A 27,563-nucleotide genomic window follows, 5' to 3' on the forward strand; every position below is an offset into this window, starting at 1 on the left:
TGTTTAAGGTGCACACTTATACCACACTGCCATTGTGTATAGAGAAGCTCAATACATTTTTCTTTGCCTTTTTGTAGCTTTCATTAAAGTGAGGACCCAAAATGTTCATTTAGAAAAAGGCATTTTACCAAAATCTGTTTACTAAACCAAAGCAGGTATGTATATTAACATTTTTGCTTTTTAATCCTGAAATTGGTGGGTTTTTGAATTTTCTTTGATGCCTGAAAAATGTATATATATGATGGCTTAATGGCTTGGTTCATTATGCAAAATTAAATATATGCCGCTTCTAATGCCTGAAAGATATCTGCTAACTATTAGTTAATAACACACGTGGCTCATCACAAACTTTTCCTCTGTGATTTTGTAGTTTTCCAAAAGCAAGGTTTACTAGTTACACAACATTAGCTGCATATTATTTGTTGGGAATTTAGGTCATTTACCACCAAAACAAGATTTATAACCCTTTTAAATGTCCACTTGAGATGACACACACACACACACACACACACACACACACACACACACACACACACACACACACACACACACACACACACACACACACACACACACACACAAGTTAATTTCCTAAATTTATGGGAGTTTATGTATGCATCAGGCCTTTTAATACAACTGTTTACAAAGCATTCAAGTCTTAACATTTACAATCACCAACACGCCACATGCGAGTGATAAACTGTCTTGGCATGTAACTAAGCCATTCTTGTGAAACAGCGTGAAACCTGAATGCTTTGTAAATACTTGTACACAGAGTAAAGTAAATATGTGCATACACAGCTTTGCTGATCGCAAATTTTAGATTCTGAGAGAGAGCATTTTATAATTGTAATATATAAAAATGAAGTGTTAATTTATAAAGTGATATATTTTACTTGTCGTCTTTGACATTTGTAAATATGGTAAAATTTGGTAATGAATGATTACACTATAATCGCCTTAAACCAGACGACAATGATCGAATTTCCCAACAAAAACGTTGCATGAGTGAAAAAGTTGAGCTTTGTGCCCAAAATCAACAAATTCTCATGACAAATAAATAATCCCACATTGAGTGAGTGCTCGTGAGACTTGGAGTTCCTCACTGTTGCACTGTGACATGGATGTACAGGGCGAAACAGACTGAGTGACTACAAAAGAGAACGAGGATGAGAGATTAGCTGAGTTCATGTTTCCCCACCTGCATTTGACGGATTGGTTGATATTGACCCCGCTCATAAACCTAAAAAACCTTAAATGTGCAAAACATTAACTTTCTTATGAGTCTCGTTGCGGAAGTTATTGCTTCTATCTGTCATCCATCCATCCATCCAGAAATAAGCTCCTCCAATTATACACATAGTATTGGACAGAAGACTTAACAGTAATGACAATTATAGATGTATACATCATTGTGCGCACTGCATCTCCAACATATATATTAAATTCATAACAAATGAATATCATGGTGCACTTTACTAAAAAATATAGCATTGGTTTTGCATATTGTTTAAGTGCTGATGTATAGGGAAGGCCAGTACTTCCCCTCATCTCTCATCATTTTTTCCCGGTTTTAAGCTGCATAATGTTTTGGCTACATGAGACAACATCTCTTCCACCGCCCGTCTGTCCCCGCGCAACGTCAGCAGCTGATAAGTTCCGGCGGCTCGCCTGTAACTGGGTGGTACAGGTTGCTGTGGAATATCACAAGTCAGAGTGATTCATTTCAACATTCATGCTTGAATGACACAATTTGTCTCTGAGAACTTTGCGAACAAGTTTTCTTTCGTCGCAGAAATGTTCTCACAATTTAGTTACTAAGTGTTTAATTTTGCTTAGTCTGGTCTAAGAAGCGTTTTAATTTGCCTCAAGGTGTGTTTTTTGACACCAGCAGCTCAAGTGGTGAAAATGCTGACAGATGTTGTTTGTTTTGAATGGGAAAAGTCTAAAAACAAAACGATAGGAGTCAAGGGAGTATTTTACCGACATGTTTAGTCAGTGACACATTGTGGGAGTTCAACTACTGATGACAGATATAATTAAATGTTACGGTGACTTACATATGAAGACAGTCTGAGATGCATGCATGAGTTATTTCTTTGGTAAAGTGTGGAAAGCTGAATGGACAGGCAGAAACATGAACCAATGTGGCCAATGTCTCTACAGAGGAATCGTATTTCAACGGTTGAGACTTGTTGTCTTCGGTTACTGTCACAATTGTACAGACAAAAACAAGAAAGTGTGGGCAATTTGTTTCAGGGTTTCTTTATAAACTACAACGGACACTTTTGCCAATGCCATATTTGTTTGCGGAACCAAGTTAGCGGAGCAGGGAGCATCTCCATGGCAACAGATGCCGATCTCTTTTGAACTCCTCCATGAGGTGCCTCACTCATCTGCGTTGTGTGGGAAACTTTCGCAGTTTTTTGAAATTTATTCGGGAACAGTTCGCCGTTAACGTCCCAAAATCTAATCGATTGGTCTTTGGATGACGACAAATCATCCATAAAGATTTAATGCGAATACGAAAACATAACAACTTAGGAATTACTTGTTTTGTGAAGTGTAAAAATGACAATTCAAATATCAATTAAAAATATTCAATAAAATTTAAAACTGTTCCTCGTTTGTTTGATATGATAGGAGATGTTTTGAAGGACTGGAGAATGAGATAAAACACAAAGTCAATTATTTCATTTTTGGCTGCGATGAAATCAAGAGATAAAACGAGGGCGTCAGAATGAGGACATTTCACAGTATTTTCCACCAGGAGATCATAAACAACATGTTGAGATTTCACATATTTTTCTGGTTGTTCAGTTTTGTAAAATGATTGCAGCTGATTGAGCATGGCTTTTTCAGTCCAAACACATACATTTAAGGCTAATTGGTGTCTGTAAATCGCTTATACTTACTAGTGCGTGTGTGAGGTTTTATATCTCTCTGCTCCGTTGTCTGCTGCCTGGGATCGGCTCCAGTTCCTTATGACCCTGAGTTGGGTGCATTGGTATAAAAGAAGGATGAATGGATGAAGATTTTCCATTATATAGTTGTATTTTTATACATTAACATATGTGATGATTATACTTATGCTTGAGCTTATACTAGTAAAATAGCAGCCTTAGCTGAACACGTCAGTATTAACAGTCCATGTCAAGTGTGTCAGTTTTGCCATTTATTTGGGCTGAATCAAAACGCAAAGTTTTGTGTATTTGGTTCATTCTCCCTGTGGAAAATCTGATGAAATGATATGAGCATAGAGTGCTCGGCCTCTCATGATTCGAAGGTGGGCGACTCCCGGAGGAATGCATGTAATCTCCTCTCAGGTGAAACCAGGCGCAACACGGGAGTGAGACACACAGTGAGTACAGATTGTACCGCTGATAAAGTCCATTGTTGTGTCTTTCAACATGCCTATATGTGCCGATGAGTAAACTGCCCAGTAGGTATATCTGGAGTGGGCGGCATCACTAAGGAGATGGAGTGTATTTCCACACGACTTTCTGCTGTCTGTGTCGAGGCAGCCAGTCAAAGTTGTGTTGCTGTGGTTCCAAGGTCCCTCAGGAATAAAGGGAGCCACAGAGGGTGAGTCATGCTATTCGAAGTAATTAGCTGCTTGCCAGTGCAGCTTGGCTCTCCCACCAGCTGCAGCGTGTTGCAGCATGCGTCTTGTCACGTGTCAGACAACCTGCATGTTAAGCGCCACCCCCATGTGCCAGATGTGTTCAAAAGACAGTGCAGAGATGGAGGGGTGGGTGGGGAGGGGAGGGGAGGGGGGGGGGGGGGGGGTGCTTCATTAAATATTACTTGTACAACATATTAATAATCCAGGCAAACATACTTGTTGAGCCGGTTGAGACGGAAAACCCCTCCACTTTCATCTTTACTCACTTGTTCATTCGGGCTTGAGCTCAGAAATGTGTGGGCCTCATCCCCCTGCTACCCACACCTCTCCTGAGGATTTAAAGTATTTCAGCCGAGACAGGAAGCACTACCCCGGGCTTGACCCCCGTCGCCTCTTCATTCCCACTTCATTCTAAAGGAATCTGAGCGTAGTCGTATGATCAAACTGTGAAGTTGTGCGAACTGCTATTTTAAGCCGCCAACCAGCTGTGGGGCCGACGTGGGCCTTGTTGTGCATTGAACCCTCAAGGGCCTAATTGAAAACAGCCGTGAGATGATGAAGCAGCCTGAGTGGATAACAAAGTCTCACATTCCTGAATCCAATGCATACTTGAATGATTACAGGACATGTATTACTTATCTTTCTGGCGCGTTTTCTGTCTCTTTGTGTCATCATTGTCGCCCAGCTCCAAACAATTTGTTTGCCTCGTTTCCTACCGCTACTAACACAACAATACAGCGTACGACTGCCGGTATTTGAGATAACAGTCTTAAATTTGATTTAACTTTAATATCCTCACTGCTGAAGCGATTGTCCATGAATGGTGATATCAAAACTTTTTCTTCTGTGGGAACGGAACATAAAAAGTCTGTTTGTATTTATAAAGAAGAAGAAGAAGAAAAAAAAAAACAAGCCAGAAGGATTTTTTTCTTTGATTACACCAAGGGGGAATACTATGCCAATAATAAAATCAGATGTTTAGCTGTGTCCCTGTTGAATGTTTGTAACGTGAACATGAGGCCTTACAGTGTTTAGCACTTTTGCCTCACAGTGACAATGTCTTTATTCTGGTTCTTTGTGAAGTTTCCATGATGGATCGGTGACCTGTCCAGGGTGTCCAGTCCCTGCCTTCAGCTGGGATTGGATGGAGCCGTGTAGAAGACGGATGGATTGATGTCTAATACCAAACTGTGATTTGAAAAATAACATTTTGCCATGACCGCCTGACATGCTCTCAACATCGGAGGTGGAAATAACAAATTGATTTATGGGCACCGCAACTTCAATGTCATTCCTTATAAAGAAGGTTTCTTTTCTTCTCACACTCAAGTACAATTCACACCATATAATCTAATTAGCTATTTTATTTAAGAATCAATCATTCAGTGGTTTGTATTTTTCCATGAACAAAATTCATCCTTCATATTAATATTAAGAAATAAAAAAAAGTTTATCTATTTTGTAGACCTATTTTTTTGTCTGAAAAGTGTATTTTAAACATACATATTTAATATAAATAAACCGAATCAATATGTGATTTTCACAATGCAACACATGAGGAATAAATAAACGTTGATGGACTTTGACAATGTGGAACATTTTTTTCTGCTTTTTTCCCCCCACAGGTGTTACACAAATGTGTACATCCGTCGTATTAAACATCTTGTGACACCTGTGACAGATTTCAGTTGTCTTCATGGCAAGAAAACTACAGTTCAGATAGAAGGCTTATGAAACTGGAGCACCTAAATAAATCTTTTTCCATCACCAATCTACTCAGACTGTTTACACAGTGGCTCTATTGGAACATGTCAGTTTAGTGTAAATACCCCGAAGTATGACTTAACCTTATCCTCAATATTCAAGGGAGGTCATAATGAAGTCAAATTTGCAATATAATGAATGATCTAATGAAATGTGATAAACATAAACATGTACAAGCTCTGATTCTGTTTTTATTATCTTTTGTTAAGCGCTTACACAGAAGTGTAGCGCCACTTGGCGGTGATTTTGTCGCTACTGCTGTTCATCTTCCCCACTGCTCCTGTAGACCTATTTCTCTGAACGTCAAATCAAATCAATAGGTTTTCCAGCTCTGCACAAGGCAGGGACAGGTTTGAGACACTCTGGAGCATTCATATAAAAAACTCATCTTGTTCATCTGGTTTTATATGATTGAACATAACCGACTGGTAAATAGATGGAATGGCTTTATACCTTCTGGGAATACAGTTATACATTTGTTGCATATTATTATGATGTATTTCATAGTCTTGATTAATCATTTGTCACGTTTACCAATTAATCTGTTGTCGACTGCAACTGTAGTGTTAAGTGCTTTACAAATGTATTATCATTAATTATTATGACCATAAAAATGGTCACGAAGCAAAACATAAAAAAAAAATCATGATCTGTGTTTCATTTCACTGTTCCAGATGTGTTTTATATTTCTAACCCCAATGCAGTCATCATGAGTACGTTTTTGTTGCTCAACATTTTTGTCCCAGTGAATATCAGAAAGTGAAGTTGAAATCATAGTTTTGTTGATAGTTTTTCTATTAACCCTCTATTAGGATAGTTACAAATGTTCGGACTAACATAAGTTAGCCGGACATTGCAGGTTTAAACCAGGTGGGTTTATTTAACTGCTGCTTAAATACTCGTTTTACTCGTCTGTTAAGGAAATCGTGTTCATTCATTCATTCATTCATTCATTCATGAGTATCAGATACATCCTCAGTGTGTACGGGCAGTGAGCACTCTTTCTTCTCATTAGTCGGAAACGCGGCGGCGGCGGCGGATGTCTGTTTTGAACGACAGGATGTTGTGATTCGTCCCGTCCCACTCGGATCCCACTCGGATCCCACTCGGGTCCCACTCGGGTCTTTCCGTAAGAAGACACGAAGCCGCTCGGTCGGTCTCGGCTCCAAACGGCGTCCATTGGCCTGACGGAGGAGGCGGGGGCGAGAGGCAGAATGACGGCTGGGGCTTTGTTGACAGTTAAGGAACACGGAGACTGCCCACGGGACCCGCACAGGCCTACCTATGTCCCGCTTCCACCGCGGCGAGATGTTACATGAAGGAGGAGGAGCGCCTGGCCATAGTTTTTAAGCACGGGAGGTGTTGCGGACTTTTTATTTTGTGGGAGCTGCATGCGTGACAGGACGACTCGGCAGTTTGAGGCGGAGCAGACGATTTCTCAGGTTGAGCCGTGTTTTGGCACCGAGGAGCCAGGAGAAGTGAATGTATGGCGTAAAGTCTGCAGTTTGCGCGTGTTACAGAGAAGGTGTGTGTGTGTGCGTGTTGTGTGCGGGGTTCTGCTGGTAGACAGCCACGCGCATGTAACGCGCGCAGGTTTTATTCACAGAAGTTGACGCTCTAGGACTTTTGTCTCCGCGCGCGGAGTGTAGGTGGCTCGTTTACCCGTAAAGGACCGTCCGGTCTGCACGCTTGACAGATCTATAGCCAATCAAATCAGTTATTCAAATCGGCGCTCTTATGTCAGTGACCTATATCCCATGCGTGTGCGCCGGGAGCCCACAGTAACCTCTCCAGCGGACCAGACAGCATGGGGATCAACGGTCTAGACAGCCAAGCGCAGCCGTCCGACGGAGTGTCCCAGACGGAGCAGCCGGCTGCGGATCCTCGGATGGAGCAGAGAGATGCTCTCAGGGACTCAGACGGCAAAAAAGATGAACACGCGGCGGGCGGCGAGACTAAAATCTCGAAGGAAGACAGCGACGTGCGGCTGATCGAGGCTGGCTGCAAGTCGTCCCCGGCTTCCGACTCCGAGGCGGGGGTGCAGGCGGACGACCACGGCCACGGGGGCGGATTCGCGCCCCCGGAGGGAGGCTTCGGCTGGCTGGTGGTTTTCGCGGCCACCTGGTGCAACGGGTCGATCTTCGGCATCCAGAACTCTTTCGGCATCCTGCACACGATGCTGGTGAAGGAGCACACGGACCCAGACGACCAGACATCGCAGTTCAAAGTGGGTGAGTAGCAGCCAGACTGTCTGATCAGGTGAGCCCCCCCCCCCGGATCAAACGGCACGCATCAACTGGTGGTGGATGCGGATGGAGTCACTTCAGGATGCGGGCTCGGTTCACGCTCGCCGCTGTCAGGGGAACGCCAGGACAAAAGAAACACACTTGGTGATCATGTCATGTCTCCAATTTCATACGTGAAGCCATACGTTGCCGCATGGCGCATATGTGGGTCAGCTCGCGAGTTCACGCAGGATCGCTTTGCACTTAAATCGGTGCACTGAACATATTATTATATGACACGTGTGCCTCACCCCATGCGTGTAAGATGTGCATGTTATTTTCAGTTACTTTGTGGTGTTCTGAGCTGCCTCCTCACCAGCAGCAGCTCTCCACCAGCATTGCAGCAAATGCATGTTTGTAACAAAGAGACTTTTGATGAGGTCTTTTACCCCAAGGGTATCAAGTTGGAGATTCTTCTTAAAAGGCAGTACACCCCCCCCCCACCCCCCCCCCCAAAAAAAAAGAATGTGGCATGTCCAATTTTGGATTTATTACCTTTTTAGCAAATTCTGTATCAGAATTGAAGAAAGGAACTCATGATGAGAAACGTGATGAGAAAAATAGCAAAACCGTTTTTGTTTTTTTTGGATTGGAGATCGATTTTGTTACTCCCACATACAGTGTAAGAAGAAAGGCCTTGTGACGCATTAATTCCAGGAACTTCCATTAACCATGTCACAATGCAACTGTTGTTGGCCATTGAGTCTGGCTTCATGAGTAATTTAAGCATTTTTATCAAATCATTCTGTGTAGGGTTCTGTCACGAGGTTTCACCAGGAGATTTTAAGATTATACTTTTATTTATTAATTTATTTTTTTACTTCTGCCACTTGACATAAAGTTGCATGGCAATGGGGGCGTGGGGGTGGGTGGGGGCTGGATAGAGAGCAGAAGAGGAAATTTATCCTTTGCATAAAAATGAACGATGTTGCTTTCTAGGAATATGACAATTCATTTGCAGATACATTTGTAGTTCATCAATGTCTTTTGTTTTCTAATTAAAATTAATATTTTCTGCATGTTGAAAAAGAAAAGAAAACGACAAAACTGCAGTTTGGGTCAGTGTCAAAATATTTTCTCTTAAAATGGTACTAAAATGCACGAAATTGGTTTCGGCAGTTTTAATCCTGTTATAAGCTCCCGAGTTAATTAACAATTACAGGACTTATTCTTCCTTCTTCTTTCTTCAGATAGAACATTTTTGGATGCATTCATTGTATGATCTGTCCACATTTCAGTGAACTTAAAAACATTTTTTTTTTAAACTCACCAAGTCCAGGGTCATTTTTCAAAATGTATTCCCTATTGAGCTTCAGAGTCAGTTAGTTTGAATGTGTAAATGGATGATTGTTCAAACACTGTTACCTGGAACAGTTGTACCTTTCAGTATTATTAGTGTGAAGACAGCCAGAGGGGGAAAAAGAAAACAAACTGAAACCCAGTTTTCGTCTTTGTTTATGTAAGCACCGGTAGATATCTTTAATAGCATCTTGCACCTTGTCAGAAAAGCACATTTTGTGTCTGCAGGCAATGAATTACATTCACATTTTTGTGCGGCACAAAGCATGACAATCATGAATCTACAGTATGATTTTTCACTCGTGTTCTACGAGTCATTTGAAACCAGACTTATTCCTGACATGTTGCATCCACAAAGGGCAGTTGTTGTCAAGAGGTTTCCTCATCTGTCCCCCCCCCCCCTTTTTTGGACTTGTGAAGGATTTCATATCCAGCTGTTCTTTGGATTTAATTCTTGGTGTATTCTCTTATGAGAACAGATTAAGTGAGTAGGCCGTGTTCTGATCTTTCTCCTCGGCAGCAGAGGGAAACATTGGGGAAACAGCTCAATTGCAATATGTTGTACAGTCTGTATTTGAACGATCCAGTCTCGGGGGTTTGTGGGAAAGAGTTAAAGTCACTTAGTTCTGTAAACCATTTAAAACATGGCAAGCCGTTTCAATAGTTAGAAAAGTTTAGGACCACAGGGGGGGGATTGGGCAATAAGAAAAGACTGGAGATGGTTAAATATCAGTTACAAGATTCTCATTAGGTGTTGCTGAGCTCATTTTGCGAGTTATTTATTAAGCCTTGAGGGGTAAACAAGAGCTTTTCAAAATACCCCTTCAGTATGTGGGGGGGTTAGAGCTGCCCTTTTTTTTTTAATGTAGGAACACACACAATGTATTGAGGCAGAGGTGAGGGGGTTAGGATTCACAGATGGTCTCGTTTTCTTAAACGATTACAGCATGGTAGCCAGTTTTATTCCTGAAGGGACCACACACAACAGCAAAAATGTGGCGATTGTTGTGGATGTAGCGCAGGCGTCCAGCACAGCATTCTTTCAAAAATGGGAGAAACAAAGAACAGTGCTTGTATTTCCATTCAGTGGGGAGTGAGCAGCTCCTTGTGCGGTGGTGTGGGACAGTGTTCGGGGGCGCTGAACCTGACGAGGGGAGTTCAAAATGCAGCACTTGTCGACTGCGGGTTTGCAGAACCTGGGACTGTGTGAAGGGACAGAAGAAAGGGACTGAGTGAGTGGGGTATTAATTTTACATTTACGTGCCTGCTTTCTGTCTATATGCAGCATGTGTGAGACAGAACAGCGGGAGATATTGTGATGAGACAAAAAAAAAAAAAATCAGAAGCTCATTGAAGCACATTGTGTCCTGATTGTGTCTAAATGTTCAGTTGAATTCAATCCTGAGGAAAAATGAAATTCAGTCCTTATTAGTTTCTTTTCTTTTTTTTAAACTTTCATTACCTTGTCTAAAAACGCAGCACGGCGATTATACCTGGCACGCTCATTTTGAAGTGCTATTGTAGCACTGAAGAAGAGCCATTTCACACAACTTATGTATTAAAGTTGTCCATGAAATGGCTGAAAAGACATTTGACGACGTTGATAAGCCTGGCACATATCACCAACAGTCCTGTAAGAACATTTTTAATAACACATGTGCCACACTTGTCCACTGTCACACACTAAATTTTACAGTATATTTTCAAAAGTGGCCTATGGCAACTGCAGAAACACACATTAAAACTCAAATATCGACACAGACTCGAAATGTTGCAAGGTTGTGCTGCAATCATTTATTTGTCTGTTTGATCACACCACTGTTGTCCTTTTGCAACCTTGAACCCTGCCCGTTATTTTGCTCAGCCATCAAAATGTATTGGGGTGGAATGCGGTAAGTTGTCACGATGAATCCACTTGTACATATTAGCAGGTATTTATAACCTAAAGGCACCGGAGAGATGTCGGCACTTGACATTTCTTTGGGCTTGAAAAGATTTTCGGATTATTATTGGGCACTTAAAATAAACACATGCTCCTAATATTTGTATAGCCAAAGCTTTTTTTTTTTTTTTTTTTTTTTTGTCTTTTTAAAGAGACAGTACACATAATCATCAAAAACATCAAATGAAAACTATCAACAGAGTAAACACAACAATACATGATTTATATAGGAAGAGTTCAGTTTGAATCACATATATATTGTTGTGTTTAATCAGTGCTCCGCTTTACTCCCTGAGATTTCTCCGGCATCTTCTGAGCAGCGAGAAATCCCATGTTGGCAGATGGAGGTGCAGGGTGGCATTTTTAGCATTCCAGAGTGCAGGGGAACAGGTTCAGGTTGGATCCGTCTTCAGAGGCTCCACACACTCGCACTCAGTTGCATAAAAATCCTTGGGCATAAAGGACCGTGGATTACGGTTTTCCCTATTAATTATTCTTGAATTTCAGCTTGTAGTCTGTAATGACACGGCACAGGAAGATACACCTGTCATGCCAAGATGTTCGATCTGCAGGAGATTGATGCGTGCAGCTTTTCAGTCTTTCAGAGCCCATGTCGTATGCATCTTAAATATGAGGCCAGTGAACGAACCCGAATGCGAGTTCATTTCAACACCAAAGACATATGCATTTAATATAAAGGCTTTCTGGCAGATTCACCCTTCCAGATGACGATGTGGATTTGGCGCGTTGTCCTTCTCATAACCAGAAGCAATGTTTTTCAGATGACATCTCAATTTGGAGATTTATAACAGCAGGAAATACAGTCTGACAGGTTTATATATATATATATATATATACACACACACACACACACGTACACACACATAAATGTTGTTTATTTTCTACAATAAATGATTTCTCGTCTTGTAAAAGTGTGTACCAAAGCACAACTACAACACATTGTTGTAGTTGTTTATTCAAACAATCAGTGTAATATTGCCTTTTCATTGTATTTCTTCAGTACGTTCTGCACAAGGTTCAGTGTTTTTTTTTTCTTTTTTTCTTTTTCTTAATAGAATAATCTCTTTTAATGTCAGCTGTGGAAAGAGCAGTGCCATGACAGTTGAATGCATTCATTCAATATGACCTAGTGAGGAATTAAGAACGATAAGCCTGAAGAGCCTACAAAATCACAGCTGGTAAACAACTCGCAGTCAGGAATGTACTAAACATTAAATTATGCAGACATGCCAGTGGCAGTTGCTTTCACGAAACACTGTTAAGTCACAGTGAAAGTGAATGCTAAGCGGACTACTTGCTGGTAATGCAGTCTGGGAATTTTGTAAGCCAACCCTTTAAGTCGTTAGTCCTTAGCCAACCTTTTATAGACACTATGATTTGTAACTTTGTTCTCTCTCAAACTATTATTTCCTAATTGACGAGAGTCGTGATTCACATGACAATTGTTCATGCTCACCACTTACATGGGCAAAACATGCCTTCGGTTTAGTTCGATCACTAGTTGCTCTTGGGAAATACAACTTAGAAATATGAAATTAGATTTATATAACAGTGTAAACAATAGCACTGCTTATAACAGTGGTGCAAATGACAGATCTTCATGGTCAAACATATGCCTGTAGCTGCGAGTTAGATAAATAATCACATAATGAATAGTGCGACGGAGTGAATCAAAAGTGTTCAGTCGATCTTTTACTGAAACCATATTAAGAAGTTGCTCTAATTTGGAGAATGTTTACTATAAACAAAATTGAATTCTGGTCATTTTTTGTTCATATTATGGGAATCAACGTTTCCAAGCTAAGGCTTAAATGTCTGTTTAAGTGTTTTATCAGCCTTTCATACTTTCTGTGCCAAGTGACCTTTCCATCACACATCATTGTCCAGCTCCAGCATCTGCTTTCACATGGCCTTGAGGAGTGATGTCCACGTCAGTGGTATAGTCCTGTATGTCCTTGTTTCCTTAGATAGTTCAAAAATATACATGGCCATTGTTTGCTTAAACAGCGAGGACCCGCAACGTTTCCATACACACCGTGTTGTATTGTCTCGAGGAAGAAATACTTCCTGTTATATCTGCGTTGCTCCCAAACACTTTTGTGGGAAAACATTTTGACAGTGACACTTTTTAATTTAATTATCACTTTGGCACACATGGGTTTAGAAGAAAAACATATTTGTGACGTAAGTGTGACTGATAAAGTTTTTCCTGTGTACCGCGGGGGCCATCTCTCCAAACGACTTGGTTCTGCTCAGATCTGATAAAGAGGATGTGAATTAGATTTTGTTCGTGCTTCACAAGACGTTTAATTAAAAGGGCAGAAGCAATTCTAACAAGAACACTGTCTGGTTTTAAATAAAAAAAAAGAAAAAGAAAAAAACATGTTCAAATAATTTACAAAGGCATGTTTCTATTGTCAGTATCCTGTTTATCCAGACATTGAAGCAGAACCATGTGCAAATGACACCTTGTTTACCAGTGTAGCAACCCATAATGTAATTAACTATTTTGCCAATATAATACCATTTTGGCAGTACATCAATAAATTACATTATTGCAGTAGTATTAAAAAGATCAGATGAAAATATAAAAACTCCCAGCTAATATTGTAATACACATAAAAAGGACTATTTCTAAAAATGTAAGTTTTATGATGACGTAGTCATTGAAGTCATTCATTGATGATATGTACTATAGTTTTTTTTTATTTTATTTAATTTTGTTATTTTATTGAGAATTCATTATATTATCCACATTTATATTATCTCTTTGAAGACAGGAGTTTCTGATGAACTACAATTCTTGAACTTGGGCAAATCCCTTATTTGAATTTGGATGTTCCTTTAAACCTCCAGCATCTCTCTCTCTCTCTCTCTTGGTTTCTCGCTGTCAGACTGCATCTATCACACAGAGAGAAGGAGGTTTGTTTAGCCCTGTAACTACTGCTACCCCCCCCCCCCCCCCCCCCCCAGTCCGGTTCTCTCTCCTTCACTGTGTTCTTTTCCTTTTGTCTGAAAGTGTTTAGACCTAATCCCCTCTAATGAGTCCACTTCACTCGGCCCATTCACAGACCTTTTCTTGTGTCAGGGGCAGGGGAAAAGGGGGTTTGCGGGTTAGTTTGGCCAAAATACAGAGGACACAGTGAAGTAATGAGACACAGAACTGTTCTATTGATCCACTGAATGCACTTTGGACCTTAAATCAGACCTCGTCTATGTATTATTGGCTCAGACAAATATGCAGATACTTGCGTTATAATCGAGCCTCGGAGCTTTACATGAAAGCTTCTGGTTCTGGCTCTCAGCCTTGGATGCTGTCATTCCTCTTTCAAACCCATTTCTTCAGCTATTCAACTAGATAATGTGCTCTACTCTGCAGAGCAGACGCATCCAGGATGTTCTTCACAGGAGTGCAGTCCAGTACACATCAAATGCGGCTCCATATAAAGTCAAAACTGAACTGTACGGAAAGAGCATGCTATTCTGATCCAGGACTCATAATGCCAGCATGAAATACTTGATCCAATGTGATGCGTTTCACAGCTGCGTACACAGAAACAAGATTTTCTCTGACGAACTCCAAAAGGTTGAGGAGGCGACGTCATCCACGGTGGGACATGTAGTACAAGTTCATGGAGGAGAGATCACAGTGGCGAGCAGAGAACGAGTTAAGTGCCTGTGGCCGTTCCAGAAAAACCCTCTGGACCATGTGGTAATGGACAAGGCACAGAAAGGTTTGCTGGTGGTCTCATGTGAGAGCTACATCAATAAGCGAGAACATGAGATGCTGGAAAAAAAAAACCTGATGATGGTAAAAGTAATCCCAGTAGCGGCAGCACTCAAACACGTTGCCGTTATTTCTTAGATTCCAGGCACAAGAAGGGCACATCCCGATGAAAACCAACACAATTCGGTCAGAAGTTCTTGGGCTGTTCTGTGAAACAGTGAGTGGTTGTGAGTTTAGAGGGAAGTCAAATTTCAAGATTCACAAAGTGCACGCTACTCAGAAATATTTTCTGAGTCACCTGTGGAACAAATTAGGAATGGAGATAAAACAAATGTCAAATAAAAATCAGTTTAAAAGACGATATGAAGGACTGATTCTCGAGTGGTTCAATAGTTCATCTTTGTGAGGTCTTGCTTGTTAAATGGAGAACATTGAATCCGAATGTACCATAGTTTATTGCAAACATATGTGCAACTGCTGGTGTTAAATCTGATTTAAGGAACCTTCGTCATGGGTTGTTGACCGGGATATAGGAGTCCGTGAGGGGCAGGACTAAATCAGTTTTTACTTCTCGCTGCTCCTTTTCGTTCATGCAAATGGAGACTTAAGTGGAGTAAGTTGTTTCTTTTGTTTTTTTGTTTTATTCGTCTAAATGTTTCATTGTATTTTCGAACTAAAGATTCATTCATTCGTTCATTAAAGCACGGCCTGCTTTACCACTTTCGCCATCACTTTTTTATCTTATCGTCTTTCATTGTAAGCATGACGTTCGTACAAAGATAATCATTGCTTTTTAAAAATTCTTTTGCATGGTTGGGGGGGATTTTCCAACGTGTAACAAAAACGGTGTGAAATCATCTTGTGATAAATCACTGGACTTTTCAAATAGTTTTGGAACTGATCTCATGTAGTTTTGCCAGAGACTTTTTTTTTTAATGGGAAGGAACAGCAAGATCCAACAACAAATAATGGTCTATCCCCCCCCCTTCAAAAAACTCGCTCCATGTCGGCTATATTGGCTGAGATCTGAAAAACATTTGCATTTGTTTTCTGTGGATGTCGCGCCTTTAGGTGAAAGCTATAAAATGGCCTGAGTTCAAGAAGTACATACCACACAAGCGCGTTTCCCTCCCCATGTTCCGCTTGGACAAATAAACCATAGGAAGACTGTGGTGCAGGCCCACCCTCACACTATTCAGAATTTGGCTTTGTAGTGGACTGTATGTACCAGTGAATGTATACATTTATAGGAAAGAATGTGAATCTCCAAAACAAAGACTTTTTTTTTCTTTTTTCCGTTCGTGTTGTGTAATAGTAGTGTTGCAGAACTTGCAGAGTCTTTGAACTTGTGCATGTGTCACTCCACAAATCAGTCAGTCCAATCGCATATTTATCAGTCTTTCCGGTCTCATTTCCATTGAGTTGCTGGATCAGTGTGACCTCCAGGCGACACACAGTGGTAGACATGACGGCTACCTTTGGTCTCTTGGAGATTGGACCCAGACATGAGCTGTTTGTGCTACAGGGTACACTGTGTCTCAATTCTGCCCCGTTGTGTTTTAACACTGCTTGAATATTTCACTACATACCGGAATGATCCGCTTTGGTTCATGTCTGCAGTTAGGAGAAGAGTAACAGATTTAGTTTAATAACAAAATCACATGATGGTCACAAGAAAAATGTTTTTTTAAAATATTTTTTTAATTATTGAGTACTGCATCCAGCTTCTGCAAACATGACATTTATATGACATTAAAGTATTCAGGTTGTCTGTGTTAAACTGTGCCCACAGGGCACAATAAGGACAAGATGTAACATGAAGTCCACATTTACCTTTGACTGGCCTGCCAGATGGCACACATGCAGACTGTCATGCCAAACAAGAGTAAAGGGATGCATGCCTTGTTGCCCTTTTAATTCTACTCAATTATTACCAATGCAGATAAAAACCAAATCTGGTGCAAAGTCAATAGTCATGACAGGCATTTTATTAGCAGTATATGTAACATAGATTTTGGTTCACAATAAGAATAATAAAGCTTCTTTAAGATCAACGTTTCCGCTTTATGATGTGTAACAGGAGTTTCATGGCAGAACAAGCTGGGTTTCTTCTATGAAAAAAAGAAATTCAATAGCTAGGGTGTGAATGCCACCACACAACGTAATATAGATCCGTATGTGGATTTATAGCAACATGGGGGTAATTCATGTTACGGGAATTCATATCCATAAATCAAATAAAAGGTTGTGTTGCCCTTCTTTTACTGCTTGTAGTATTTTTTCTGTTACTGATGATGGATTCTCTCTCCTCTGCAGCCTGGGTCGGCGCCCTGGCCATGGGTATGATCTTCTTCTGTTCACCTGTGGTCAGCATGTTCACGGACCACTTTGGCTGCAGGAAGACCGCCGTTGGTGGGGCATCGCTGGCGTTCATCGGGCTACTCACTACATCGTTTGCAAAGTAAGACATGTTTTTAAAGTGAATCGCATGCAAAAGACTCTCCGTTGCGTGAAGGACACGATTCGGATAGAACTAAGAACAGTGGAACTCAGATACTGTTTTATCAATTTGTCTTTATTCAAACAGAAATCGAGAGAAAACGCACATGACCTTTACAAAACTCTTATAGAGACAAGCCAATGATGTAACAACATAGATCTTATCTTGATGATCAAAATTAATGTAGCGTATTTCAACCTTTTGTTATAAATCCACTTGGTACCTATAGAACCTGCAATGCACCATCACCACTACGCGTCTAGTTTTCTCTGAACTGCTAGATCTGATAAGCACGCTTCTTCACACCACCATATTTTATCATTTCAGAAACAGTTATCAGCTCTGACATCATTTGACCTGTTGATCATATGTTATGGAGCTTCCCTTTGAAACCACAGAATGCTTATAACTGCTTTTTTTCCTTTAAGATTTAGATATGGACTACGATTGTAAAGTTACGCGAGCAGACTTTGAGTCCAACAGGTTATTCTGCACTACATGGTTGAGCGGGAAACATTTACTTTTGATAGAAACAATTAAAAAGACACTAGATAACTAAACAACTGGTTTCAGTTTCTTCAGATGATGTTAAACTTTACATTTTAAACCATTTGCTGAACCTTTACTGCAGTAATCAAACTGAATGTTGTGAGTTCTTGCTAACTTTTGAACCACAAGTAGGTTTTGTGTAATTAAGTTTTTTTAAATAAATGTTTCCGTAGCATTCGTTTATTTATGCAATAGCCTTTTTTTTTACTCTTTCTCCCCATTTACTCTTTTTTTTTCACTCCGTTTGTAGCTCTTTGGTTCTCCGCTACTTCACATACGGTGTGTTGTTCGGCTGTGGCTCCTCCTTTGCCTTTCAACCCTCACTGGTCATCCTCGGCCACTACTTTCGCCGGCGCCTGGGCCTGGTCAACGGCGTGGTGACTGCCGGCGCCAGCCTCTTTTCCATGGGACTCCCGGTTTTACTCAAGAAGGTGGTGGAGCCTTTGGGTCTTAGCAGAACCTTCCAGATCCTCAGCCTCTTCATGCTGGTCCAGGCCCTGCTGGCACTCACGTTTAAACCTTTGCTCCCCGCCGGACGAGGCATGGGCCCGCCGGGTATGAGCCCTGGATTTGGCGAACCCCAAACTCAGGCTGCACAGGGTGGCAGCAAGTGGAACCGGGCCGTGGTGACGGTCCGGAAGTACTTCAACCTGCGTGTGTTTCACATCGTGACGTACCGGGTGTGGGCGTTTGGAGTCGCCACAGCTGTATTGGGCTACTTTGTGCCATACGTTCATCTGGTAAGAACATTTATTTGGTATGTTTTTGTTGACGTGTTTATACTGATTAGAAATGTGTTTCTTAGAATTGCTGTGAGACGTAAGTGAAAGCTTCTATGAAGTAAATAACTATGTTTATGAAAATCAATTTTTTTTTTTTTTTTTGCCTAATTGGCAAACTACCAATCATTTATGTAATATTTTGCTGTTGTGTGATTGAAATGTTGAAACTCCATTGATAATATAGGTACCTTCACAGAGAGACAATGACAGTACGGAGACTGATGGAACCTACTGTATATAATGATGTGTTTGATATAAAATTATATGTTTTAGCTGGCTTGTTGAGCGGAGTGAGCAGAAGATTGATGCTGGAGCTGTGCTGTTGCACTGTAGGTGGTCTGATGCCGTTCGATTTCTGTGGGCCTTTCAGAAAGAGGACAATGGAATGCATGTCAGCAGCGTAATTGAGCAGCGGCACCCTGTCTTGCTTGTTCCTCTCAGTGTGATAATAGGTTATGTGAGGATAACTGCTGGGATTGTCTGTTGGCTGCCAGGTTTTCAGAAGATGACAGTGTGTGACAGTGTTTTCAATCTTTTCCCATAGCGGTTTCCATATCTGCTTTGGAAATCAAAGGTTTGTTGTCCTTGGAGAGGATAAAGATAATCATATTTCAAAGAGAACCATATTACTCCCTATAGATGCCTTCTGTCTTCTTTTTATTTAATCTGAATTTATTTGAATTGAGCCACACCACTATACAAGCACACTCTCCGCTTTATAAAGCTGGAACTTCCACCTTCAATCTGGCAGACTTTTTATATATATATTTTTTTTTTTAAATTTTTACACACACATATATATATATATATATATATATATATATATATATATACCATTTACAGTTACCACACCGAACGTAACACTTTCCAACCGTTGTGAGATTAAAGCAACAGCGCTGATTTGTATATTTTGTCTTTTGTTTCAGTGCCTTGGCTCAGCCTGCCAGCTATTGTCAGTCAAACACCTGAAAGCCTCAACATGGGCTGAGAGAGACAATAATGCTACTTTTATATGCTCAAATAGCTGTTTTCTCCCATTGTAAAAAATCTGACCATGCAGCTTGTTTATCCTTGATATTGTATTTTATGGCAAGAGTTGAACTGCAAAGTTTGAATAGGACGATCATGACATAGTGATGAATCGAGAAGCTAAATCACTCCCAAGTTGCTTTCTGTAATGATTATGATGCAAAATGCATGTTTGCAAAGTTTGTGCTTGACCTATGGTCGGCTTTGGTGTGAGATAGTGCGAGATGGGGGATGTAGTGTAAAGCAGAAGCATTGAGCTGTGAAGTTGATCTCCCTCTATCCAGATGTCGGATGTTCCAGCTCCGGCCTCCCTCTGTCAGGCCTGTTGTTTCAGGCTCGGGCCCAGATGTAAACACAGCCCCGGTCTTTGTATTGGCTCGACCACCTCAGGAAACCTCTCCTGTATGGCCTCTCTGTATTCCTAAACATGCATAATCTATGGCCATTGATGAGTGTAGAGCCCTTCAAAGCAGAGCAAATATTTCACAAGGGCCGGTATGTTCAGGAAAGACTTCAGAGGGTGGTTTCATGTTTTGGATCTGATTTGGGGGGGGTCATACCAGAGGAGAGTGGGAGGGTCTTACTCATACGCGATGGGTCTTCCTATCCTGCTGTTTCGAAGGTCTGTGGATGAAGACATTTTGTTATTGTCGTTTCACAAAATTTATTGACTCAATTGGAAAAATATGTTCAAATAATCACCAGCAGGTTGCACCATGTCTTTTCCATTAAAGCACTTTCTGTTTTTCTCAAGCAGCACAACAGGTAGCAGCTTAAGACATCGTTTGTTTTCTTTGTCTGTCAGATCTACTTCGTGAAGGAGCAATTCAAGGAGACTCAGAAGGAGTGGGTGCTCCTCGTTTGCATTGGAGCCTCATCTGGGGTGGGACGTCTTGTTTTCGGCAAGATCGGGGACCTCATTCCCGGTCTGATGAAGATCTACATGCAGGTGAAGGGATGACTCGACACAAAAATGTGGACAATTTAAAATGGTGTGTGGGTGCGGGGCTGAAGTTGTACAGTATTTCTAAAATTGCCAGGAGCCACACTTTTATCCCCTTGAGTTTTGCTGTTTCTTTTGTATCATTTGGCTGTTGCTGTAGCATCCTAATGCCTCGAGATGCTCGAGTGTGGCATTATGCTGCATACCCATCTCCATACAAATAAACAATGACATATTTCACTCCACAGTAACATTTGTTCTTGATTACTCATTCAGATTTTATTTAAACAAGCTCTCTGCTTTAAAGCTTGTGTTTGCTTAAAGGTATACAGGAGGATTTTCAGGAATTTTAGGAAAGAACCGCCCTCTCCACCGTTTGAAAAAAGTGCGCATGCGCAACGCTGTACCTGCTCCCGAGACGGAGCGCCTACTAAAACGCGTGCGAGAGACATGCACGAGCCCAGTTCTCCTCGTGCACGCTCTGTTTACAAGTCATAAGTAGGCATCGCTCACATAAGCTCACTTTACAAGAAGATTTGCACCAGAGGGGGTGAAACTGTGTAAAAATGTCCGAGAATAATGCGTCGGGTCGGCCACCGGCTTGATGAGGACCGTGTGGACTGAGCTGCGCGCAGGGACGGGCACGTACGACGGGCTTACGTCATATATCACCAGAATGATTGACAATTGGGAGGACCAGTTATTTTGATGATCCACCCGGAAGAAGAAAATCCTCTACTATACCTTTAATATACATGTCCACATAATGCTCTTGTTAATTTGTAAACTGAAAAGACTTTAGCCTGAAATAATACTTGGGGTCAAGTATAAAGACTTATTGTCGCTGGTTCCTTATGAACACAGTATTTAATGTAATCCTCTTTATGTGTTATACAATCAATTTGAAACAGTGCTACGGCACTGAAAAATATGATTGTTCATATAATTATATTTATTCAAAGACTTTAGTGTTGCTTGGGCGAAATTAAAGGGTGTTTGCGATTAGAGAGGCACATTTGTCTTTATTATTCAACTTAATCGCTGCAGTTAAATGTGAGTCAGACCGTCTCAAAATGGAGCAGCTGCTGAGAGCAATGTAAAGGGTGACAGAGTTTGTTGTTTCTCGCGTTTGTACATGTTGTTCTTGCTCAATGCAATCACGCAGCTTATCCATTAGCTGTGTTGACCAGAACTAGCACGCTCGCTGTGCATGTTCTGAAGGCAATCAAGCGTGATTAACATCAGCGGTGAGAGACCGAGTCACGGACTAATTGAAATGTAAGCACAAATTGTCATACATGTATGATAGAGACGTGCTGGTCTGTTTGGTATAAACATATATGGTTTTTTTTAAGCTTCGTTGGTAACATTGGCTTTTTAGATTGCTTGTAAAAATACAGACAAAACAAGTATGCTGGTCAGTCGTATTTATATTACGTCACAATAAAGACATTCTACTTTTATCAAGTATTGAACACTATTTCTAAGAGTTGAAACGTATAGATGGTTTAATAGTTGCACCATGTAGCTCTTTCAGACTCTCTAGTCTTTTTCTCACGAGAGAGGATCACATCACACTATTTATTTTTGCCTGGGACTTCGAGCTGAGTAAAAAAAACCCACAGCTTTATGTGACTGTCGAGAGTTCTGCAGATCTTTACAGACACCCACAATACTGAAATAAACCATCTGACAGATTTAAGATTTTCAATTCATTTAACATGCGTCTTCTGCAATTTTGTGCTCTTTCGCCCATCAAAACATCTATAATGAAAGTTCAATTCAGTTCCTAACAGTATAGTGCCCTAACAGTATGTCAAAGGCGAATTCACTTGCACAAGCAACGTTTTTTCTGGCCTGCAGGCTTGTCTTGTATTTAAAAACACAAACGACACGGGCCATCTAAGAACAGACGATGTATTTATTTCTCAACGTGCAGCTTTCAGACACTTCTTTCACTGTAATTTAAATGTACAGCAAATAGCGACGAGACATTCAGGGGTTCATTCCGCCTCATTCTGTTTCAGGTGGTGTCCTTCGTTGCTCTCGGCTTGATGTCCATGATGATTCCTCAGTGCTCGGTGTTCGAGGGGCTGGTGGCCGTGTGCGTGTTCCTGGGACTGTGTGACGGATGCTTCCTCACCATGATGGCTCCCATAGCTTTTGAGCTTGTCGGGCCCATGCAGGCGTCACAGGCTATAGGCTACCTTCTGGGCCTCATGTCTCTTCCCATGACAGCGGGTCCGCCCATCGCCGGTGAGAAAACACACTTTTATTTTCCTTCTTTCGCACTGATTTATACCACGTGAACTCACAGTGATCTGGCACATTGCAGCCAAATTCAGGATGTTGGCAGTAATGACACACTAAAAGCTGATTGATATTAGCAGAGAAAAACAGATGGGCAGGATTTTATAGCCATAATAAAATGTTCTGCTCACCCGGGCAACCAAGAACATAAAGAGACGACACCGTTGCCCACAGAATTACATTTGAACCGAGGGTCATTTCATAGAAAGGAACTTGTACGATTGACTCAAAATATGTGAGAGTGAAGGCCTGACTGCAGCGACGTAGATGGTACGGAGGATTGTATTCAGAAACAGCTGCATGTTGTCTCTGGGAACTAGGGGGAAAAAAAAAAAAAGCACACACACAGTCAGATCTCAGTGCTCACTTCCCTTCAGGACTGACGTTCCTCTCATCTGCCCCTCAATAACTGGTGTGTGTACACCAGCACTAATTTAATAACCTGCACGCTCCCTTTTACAACGTCTTTTGTCTCTCACATGTAACTGCACGGCTTTTACAGCTCAACACTTAGCTTTCCTGGCAGCTCTTTCCTGGCCTTTGTGGCCTCAGCCTGCATTACAGGAGCCCCTATAAGAGCACTAATGGTAGAGCAATAATTTCATGACTCAGATATCTCTTGGCTCTTGCTTGCCAAACTCGCACAACTCTCCACATCCACTGGCTTTGGCCTCAGCAAGCTGAAATCAGAGGTTTGATGTACTTCTTATATGAACGTTCATGCTCGCTCTGTGTGCTCAAAACAGAGATATTGGTTATTAGTAACACCGCTATTAGTCTATGATTCAGTATTCTGAAAGCTATTCTGCAAGTCTTTCGAAAATTGTTGTAACAAAAAACAAAAGTAGTAGTTTATGTAGTTTATTCCGGATCTGTATAATATTAGACAATACCTTTAGAAGGAAGAATGACTGTAGCTTTTAATAAAAACGTTTGCTGTAGTTAGACAGAAGAAACATTTAGGGGAAGTGAAGCATAAAGAGGCAAACCGCCTCTTTGTTTCCTACAGTTCTTGTGTGCCGTCAGTCTTTGTTACCTCTCTCATATGATATGTTTTGGAGCATCCAGTCCCAGTGGGACGCAACCTAAAGCGGGTAATCAGCTGAATGATCACACTATTTGTTGCAACCTATTTTCAAGCAAAGTGCTGGCGATAAAGGCATATACAGTAGTTTCATTTTTTCTCATTATTGGCGTTACTATATAAAAATCCCCCCCAAATGTTTACACTCCATTCTAAAATAAAAACAGCAGCGCTTTTGTCTGAATGAGATTATCACTTTATCACCATGTTCTGTACAGCCTGTACAGTTCCTGAGCAAGAATGCATATGTAAGAGGCAACACTGTAAGTGCATTCCCCCCCCCTACTCCCTCCCCACTCCCTCTCCTCCCCCTGTCACACGCTCGGCTTGTTAAACTTGTTGACCTTGCTTTGTCACTGTGCTGCACTTTGTTTGCTTTTGCTCGTGTGGATAAATATAGGATGTGGATCTATGGACCGCAGACAGGGTGATGTTTAAGTTCCGTGTTATACGGTACAATCTCCTTGTTGACTCGCAGTGCTGGGGACATGGAGCCATTTGTTAGTGGAGATGAGAGGTGATTCTAAGTTGATAAATTGTTGATGTATATAAAAAAAAACAACAGAATTATTGTTACTGTTTAGTGTTGTCACACCATTTGAGTAGATTATAGTGGTTGTGTCACTGCTGCTGATTCTTCAGTGTACCTACACATTATTAGAATGGACCAAAGCATAAAACCAGTACTCACAAATCTTATTTGTTTCGCACATTCGGTGTTGATAATGCTGCAAAAATAAGAAAATCTGAGGAGGGAGATATAAGCCACAGAGACGATGATGAAATGAGAAAATAAATATTAGTCTTCTATAAATGTACAATTGAAACTAAAGTTTTCCATGTAAAAGTACATTTACAAAGAGAAACATTTAAAGACACGAATCATGGTCATGACTTCAACAGTTCGGTTTGTAATGGCTGGGCGCCTGGGCAGACGACACAGAGAGGCAGACAGTCGCTCACACACACTTACACTTATCGCAATTAAAATCTATGTGTTTAAATTGTGGCTGACAGGCAAACTCCGCAATTAGCTCTTGAAACTGCGAACCATCAACAATAAAACAAAACAAAAAACGAAACAGAGTGGATAGCTTCAGGACCATAACATCTGATAGCAGTGATGATAAATGAAGATAAGTCTGGAAAAGTGTTGTATTGAATTGTTAAATCAAACTTTATCCTGCAAGCTTTACGTTCTCAGGCAGCTCGTTCCAGAGACGAGGTTTTGTCATTTTCCACAACGTTTTGTTCACATTGAACATAGTTTTTAAAAATCTGAGTTTCCTTACATGCGCTTGTATTTGCTATTTTTAATGTTGGCATGCTCTGTGGGCAGCAGTGGAAGAATTTGATTGGGGAGTGAAACATGGTTTCTGATATATTTATGACAATAAACTTAAAAGTTGAAAATCTTGGTTGCCTTCAGATTTCAATTCTGACTTCAGAACCAGCAGAATGGAGCCATTTGAGGATGTATGGCTCCCAATAGACTCAATGCAAGTTAATATTTCAGTGTTGTATTGTAATAACAGTCCAACGGATGTGAATGAACCTTTCCTTGTGGGTTTGGGGATTGGTTGGACTTTTCACATAAATCCTTACAATATGAAGCATGATTTAAAGCCTTTAAGACAATTCATAATATACACTTTACGGTCAATGAGAAAAGAGGTCAATGCTCACGAGATGTTCTGCTCCCTTTACTGTGTTTTTCTTACCTGTTTTCTTTGAAGTTGATGAACTCGTGTTTCATATTTGTCTGAGAATAACAGTAAGAATGTGCCCTGCCTTCCACAGGTCTCCTCCATGGTTACTTCGGGAACTACACGGTGGCCTTCTCCCTGGCCGGGGTACCTCCTATGGTGGGGGGCGTGGTGCTGTTCTTTGTGCCCCTAATACACCGCAGGCTCCAGAAATGCCAGGCGTCACAAGAGGACACGTCCACGACTGCCCACATGCTGCCCGCCAGCCAATCAGCCGGCGAGTCCAAGAGCTGCTCCAACGGGGACATCCTGCCTGGTTACACCGACGTGGAGACGCACATCTGAGTCACACTTTACGAAGGTTACACGCATTTATATTTATCATGCATCATAAAAACCCGTTAAAAATATTCACAATGCACACGTGCCTCATATTTGTTTCGTTGTTTTTGTTTCCCCTTTTCTTTAGGGATTCTGCCCACCAGCACCTTCTGTCACCCTTAGATTGGGCTTTTCCCTCACTAGAAGTCTCCACTACGGACAAACGGACAATCTGTTGGCTGAACTTCAACCTTTCCCTCGTCCTAGACCCCCGTTGGATGTTTGCTTTTTGTCATGCAAAGGAAGTGGTATGCCACAGAGAGGATTAAAAAGATGGCACAGCTGCGTTGGATCACGGAAACATATGGGGAAGTTAAGCACAGCATAATGTCGACTAAATATGTTGCGTCGGTCGGGACTCTGTAGCACACACTTCCCAGAGAAAAACTAAACAAAGACATGATGGATTAACAGCGTAGCCTTGCATTTAGGGCTGTTGGAAAAAAGAAAAAAAGTGCTCACTTATTTTTAGATTTTAAACGCAGTCAGATGAACAAGTGATGGGATAAATTTCACAATTTCTATATGTAGTACCTCATTCATCGAATTATTTTGACACAATTGTTTCGTTACCGTTGCCAAAACACACTCTCAAACTCAGTTGCCTTCATCGATTTACAGGTTTGCCGCATTCACCTCTTTTCTACTGTCCGCATCGCGGCTGCAGGACAAACTTATCTCTTGTAAATGTCACAGGACGTAACCGACATTTCCTCTGATAGATGAGCCACTAGACACAATCATCTTAATGTGACCGCATCCATGTTTCGGACTGGCAGTACTCACGGTTTGAGTGTCAAACGTGACAGACAGAAGATGGTGGATATATGCAAAGAACCCTGATCGTGTTTGACCTGCTAATGATTCGCAGTAGACGTTTGGAGCATGTTGCATGTTGACTCATGCAGTTAAGAGTGAAGGAGTTGAGCGTTTGCTGTCTGGATTTAGAAATTCAGAGTTGATGCGAGTTGTTTTTTTTTTTTTTTTTTAATGAATATATGGAGCCTTAATGTCTATTTATAATCGGTGAACTTGACGGGTTTTATTGGCCCGATGAAATTTTTAGCCGGGTGCTCACAGCTAATCTACATAAACAGCTTGCTACGGCTTTGATGACGGGACGACGGGGGTTGTGAGTCATGTGGGGCGCGGCGTTCAGTTGGGATCATGCAGTTGTTACTGGAGGTTGGTGGCTGTTGATAGCGTAGATTTTTATGATCTTCATAAAAGGCATTTTTCTATTGTTAATTGGAAACTTTTCCTATTTTTAAGTGAGTGTGTGCGTGAGCGGATGCGCGTGGAAGAGGGAGAGCACGTGTGGATTTTGATACTAGAAAGTAGAAGTTATATTACATGGAACTACTCTATTAAAATGTTCATGAGAGGGAACTACTGAGATTAAAGATGTGGGGGGGGGGGGGGGGGGGGGGGGGGTCCATGCCCTCATCAGGCCATCTCTCAGATAATCCAGTCATTTTGCTGCTTTAGATTTAGTCTCAGTGTGAGGGCGACACTCACTGTGTCAGCAGTAATGAAGCAAAGCGTCACATCCTTAGAAGTCCCTCGTTAAAAGGACAACTTGAAGCTACCGGTATGTTTCATAAACATTTGGACCG

General features: G+C 41.3%; 1 protein-coding gene across 1 annotated transcript; it reads left to right on the forward strand.

The window, feature by feature from the left end:
• The first annotated feature begins 7,193 nt into the window (after positions 1 to 7,193).
• slc16a2 (solute carrier family 16 member 2) lies at positions 7,194 to 27,329 on the forward strand. Its single transcript, XM_080502767.1, has 7 exons — positions 7,194 to 7,620; positions 16,980 to 17,124; positions 17,963 to 18,452; positions 20,329 to 20,472; positions 22,494 to 22,722; positions 25,661 to 25,927; positions 26,036 to 27,329. The coding sequence occupies exons 1-6, from the start codon at positions 7,197 to 7,199 to the stop codon at positions 25,909 to 25,911; spliced, it is 1,683 nt and encodes a 560-aa protein (XP_080358893.1). The 5' UTR covers positions 7,194 to 7,196; the 3' UTR covers positions 25,912 to 25,927; positions 26,036 to 27,329.
• The last annotated feature ends 234 nt before the right edge of the window (positions 27,330 to 27,563 follow it).

Source organism: Blennius ocellaris, assembly GCF_963422515.1.
Source record: "Blennius ocellaris genome assembly, chromosome: 9".
Classification (NCBI taxonomy): Eukaryota; Metazoa; Chordata; class Actinopteri; order Blenniiformes; family Blenniidae; genus Blennius; species Blennius ocellaris.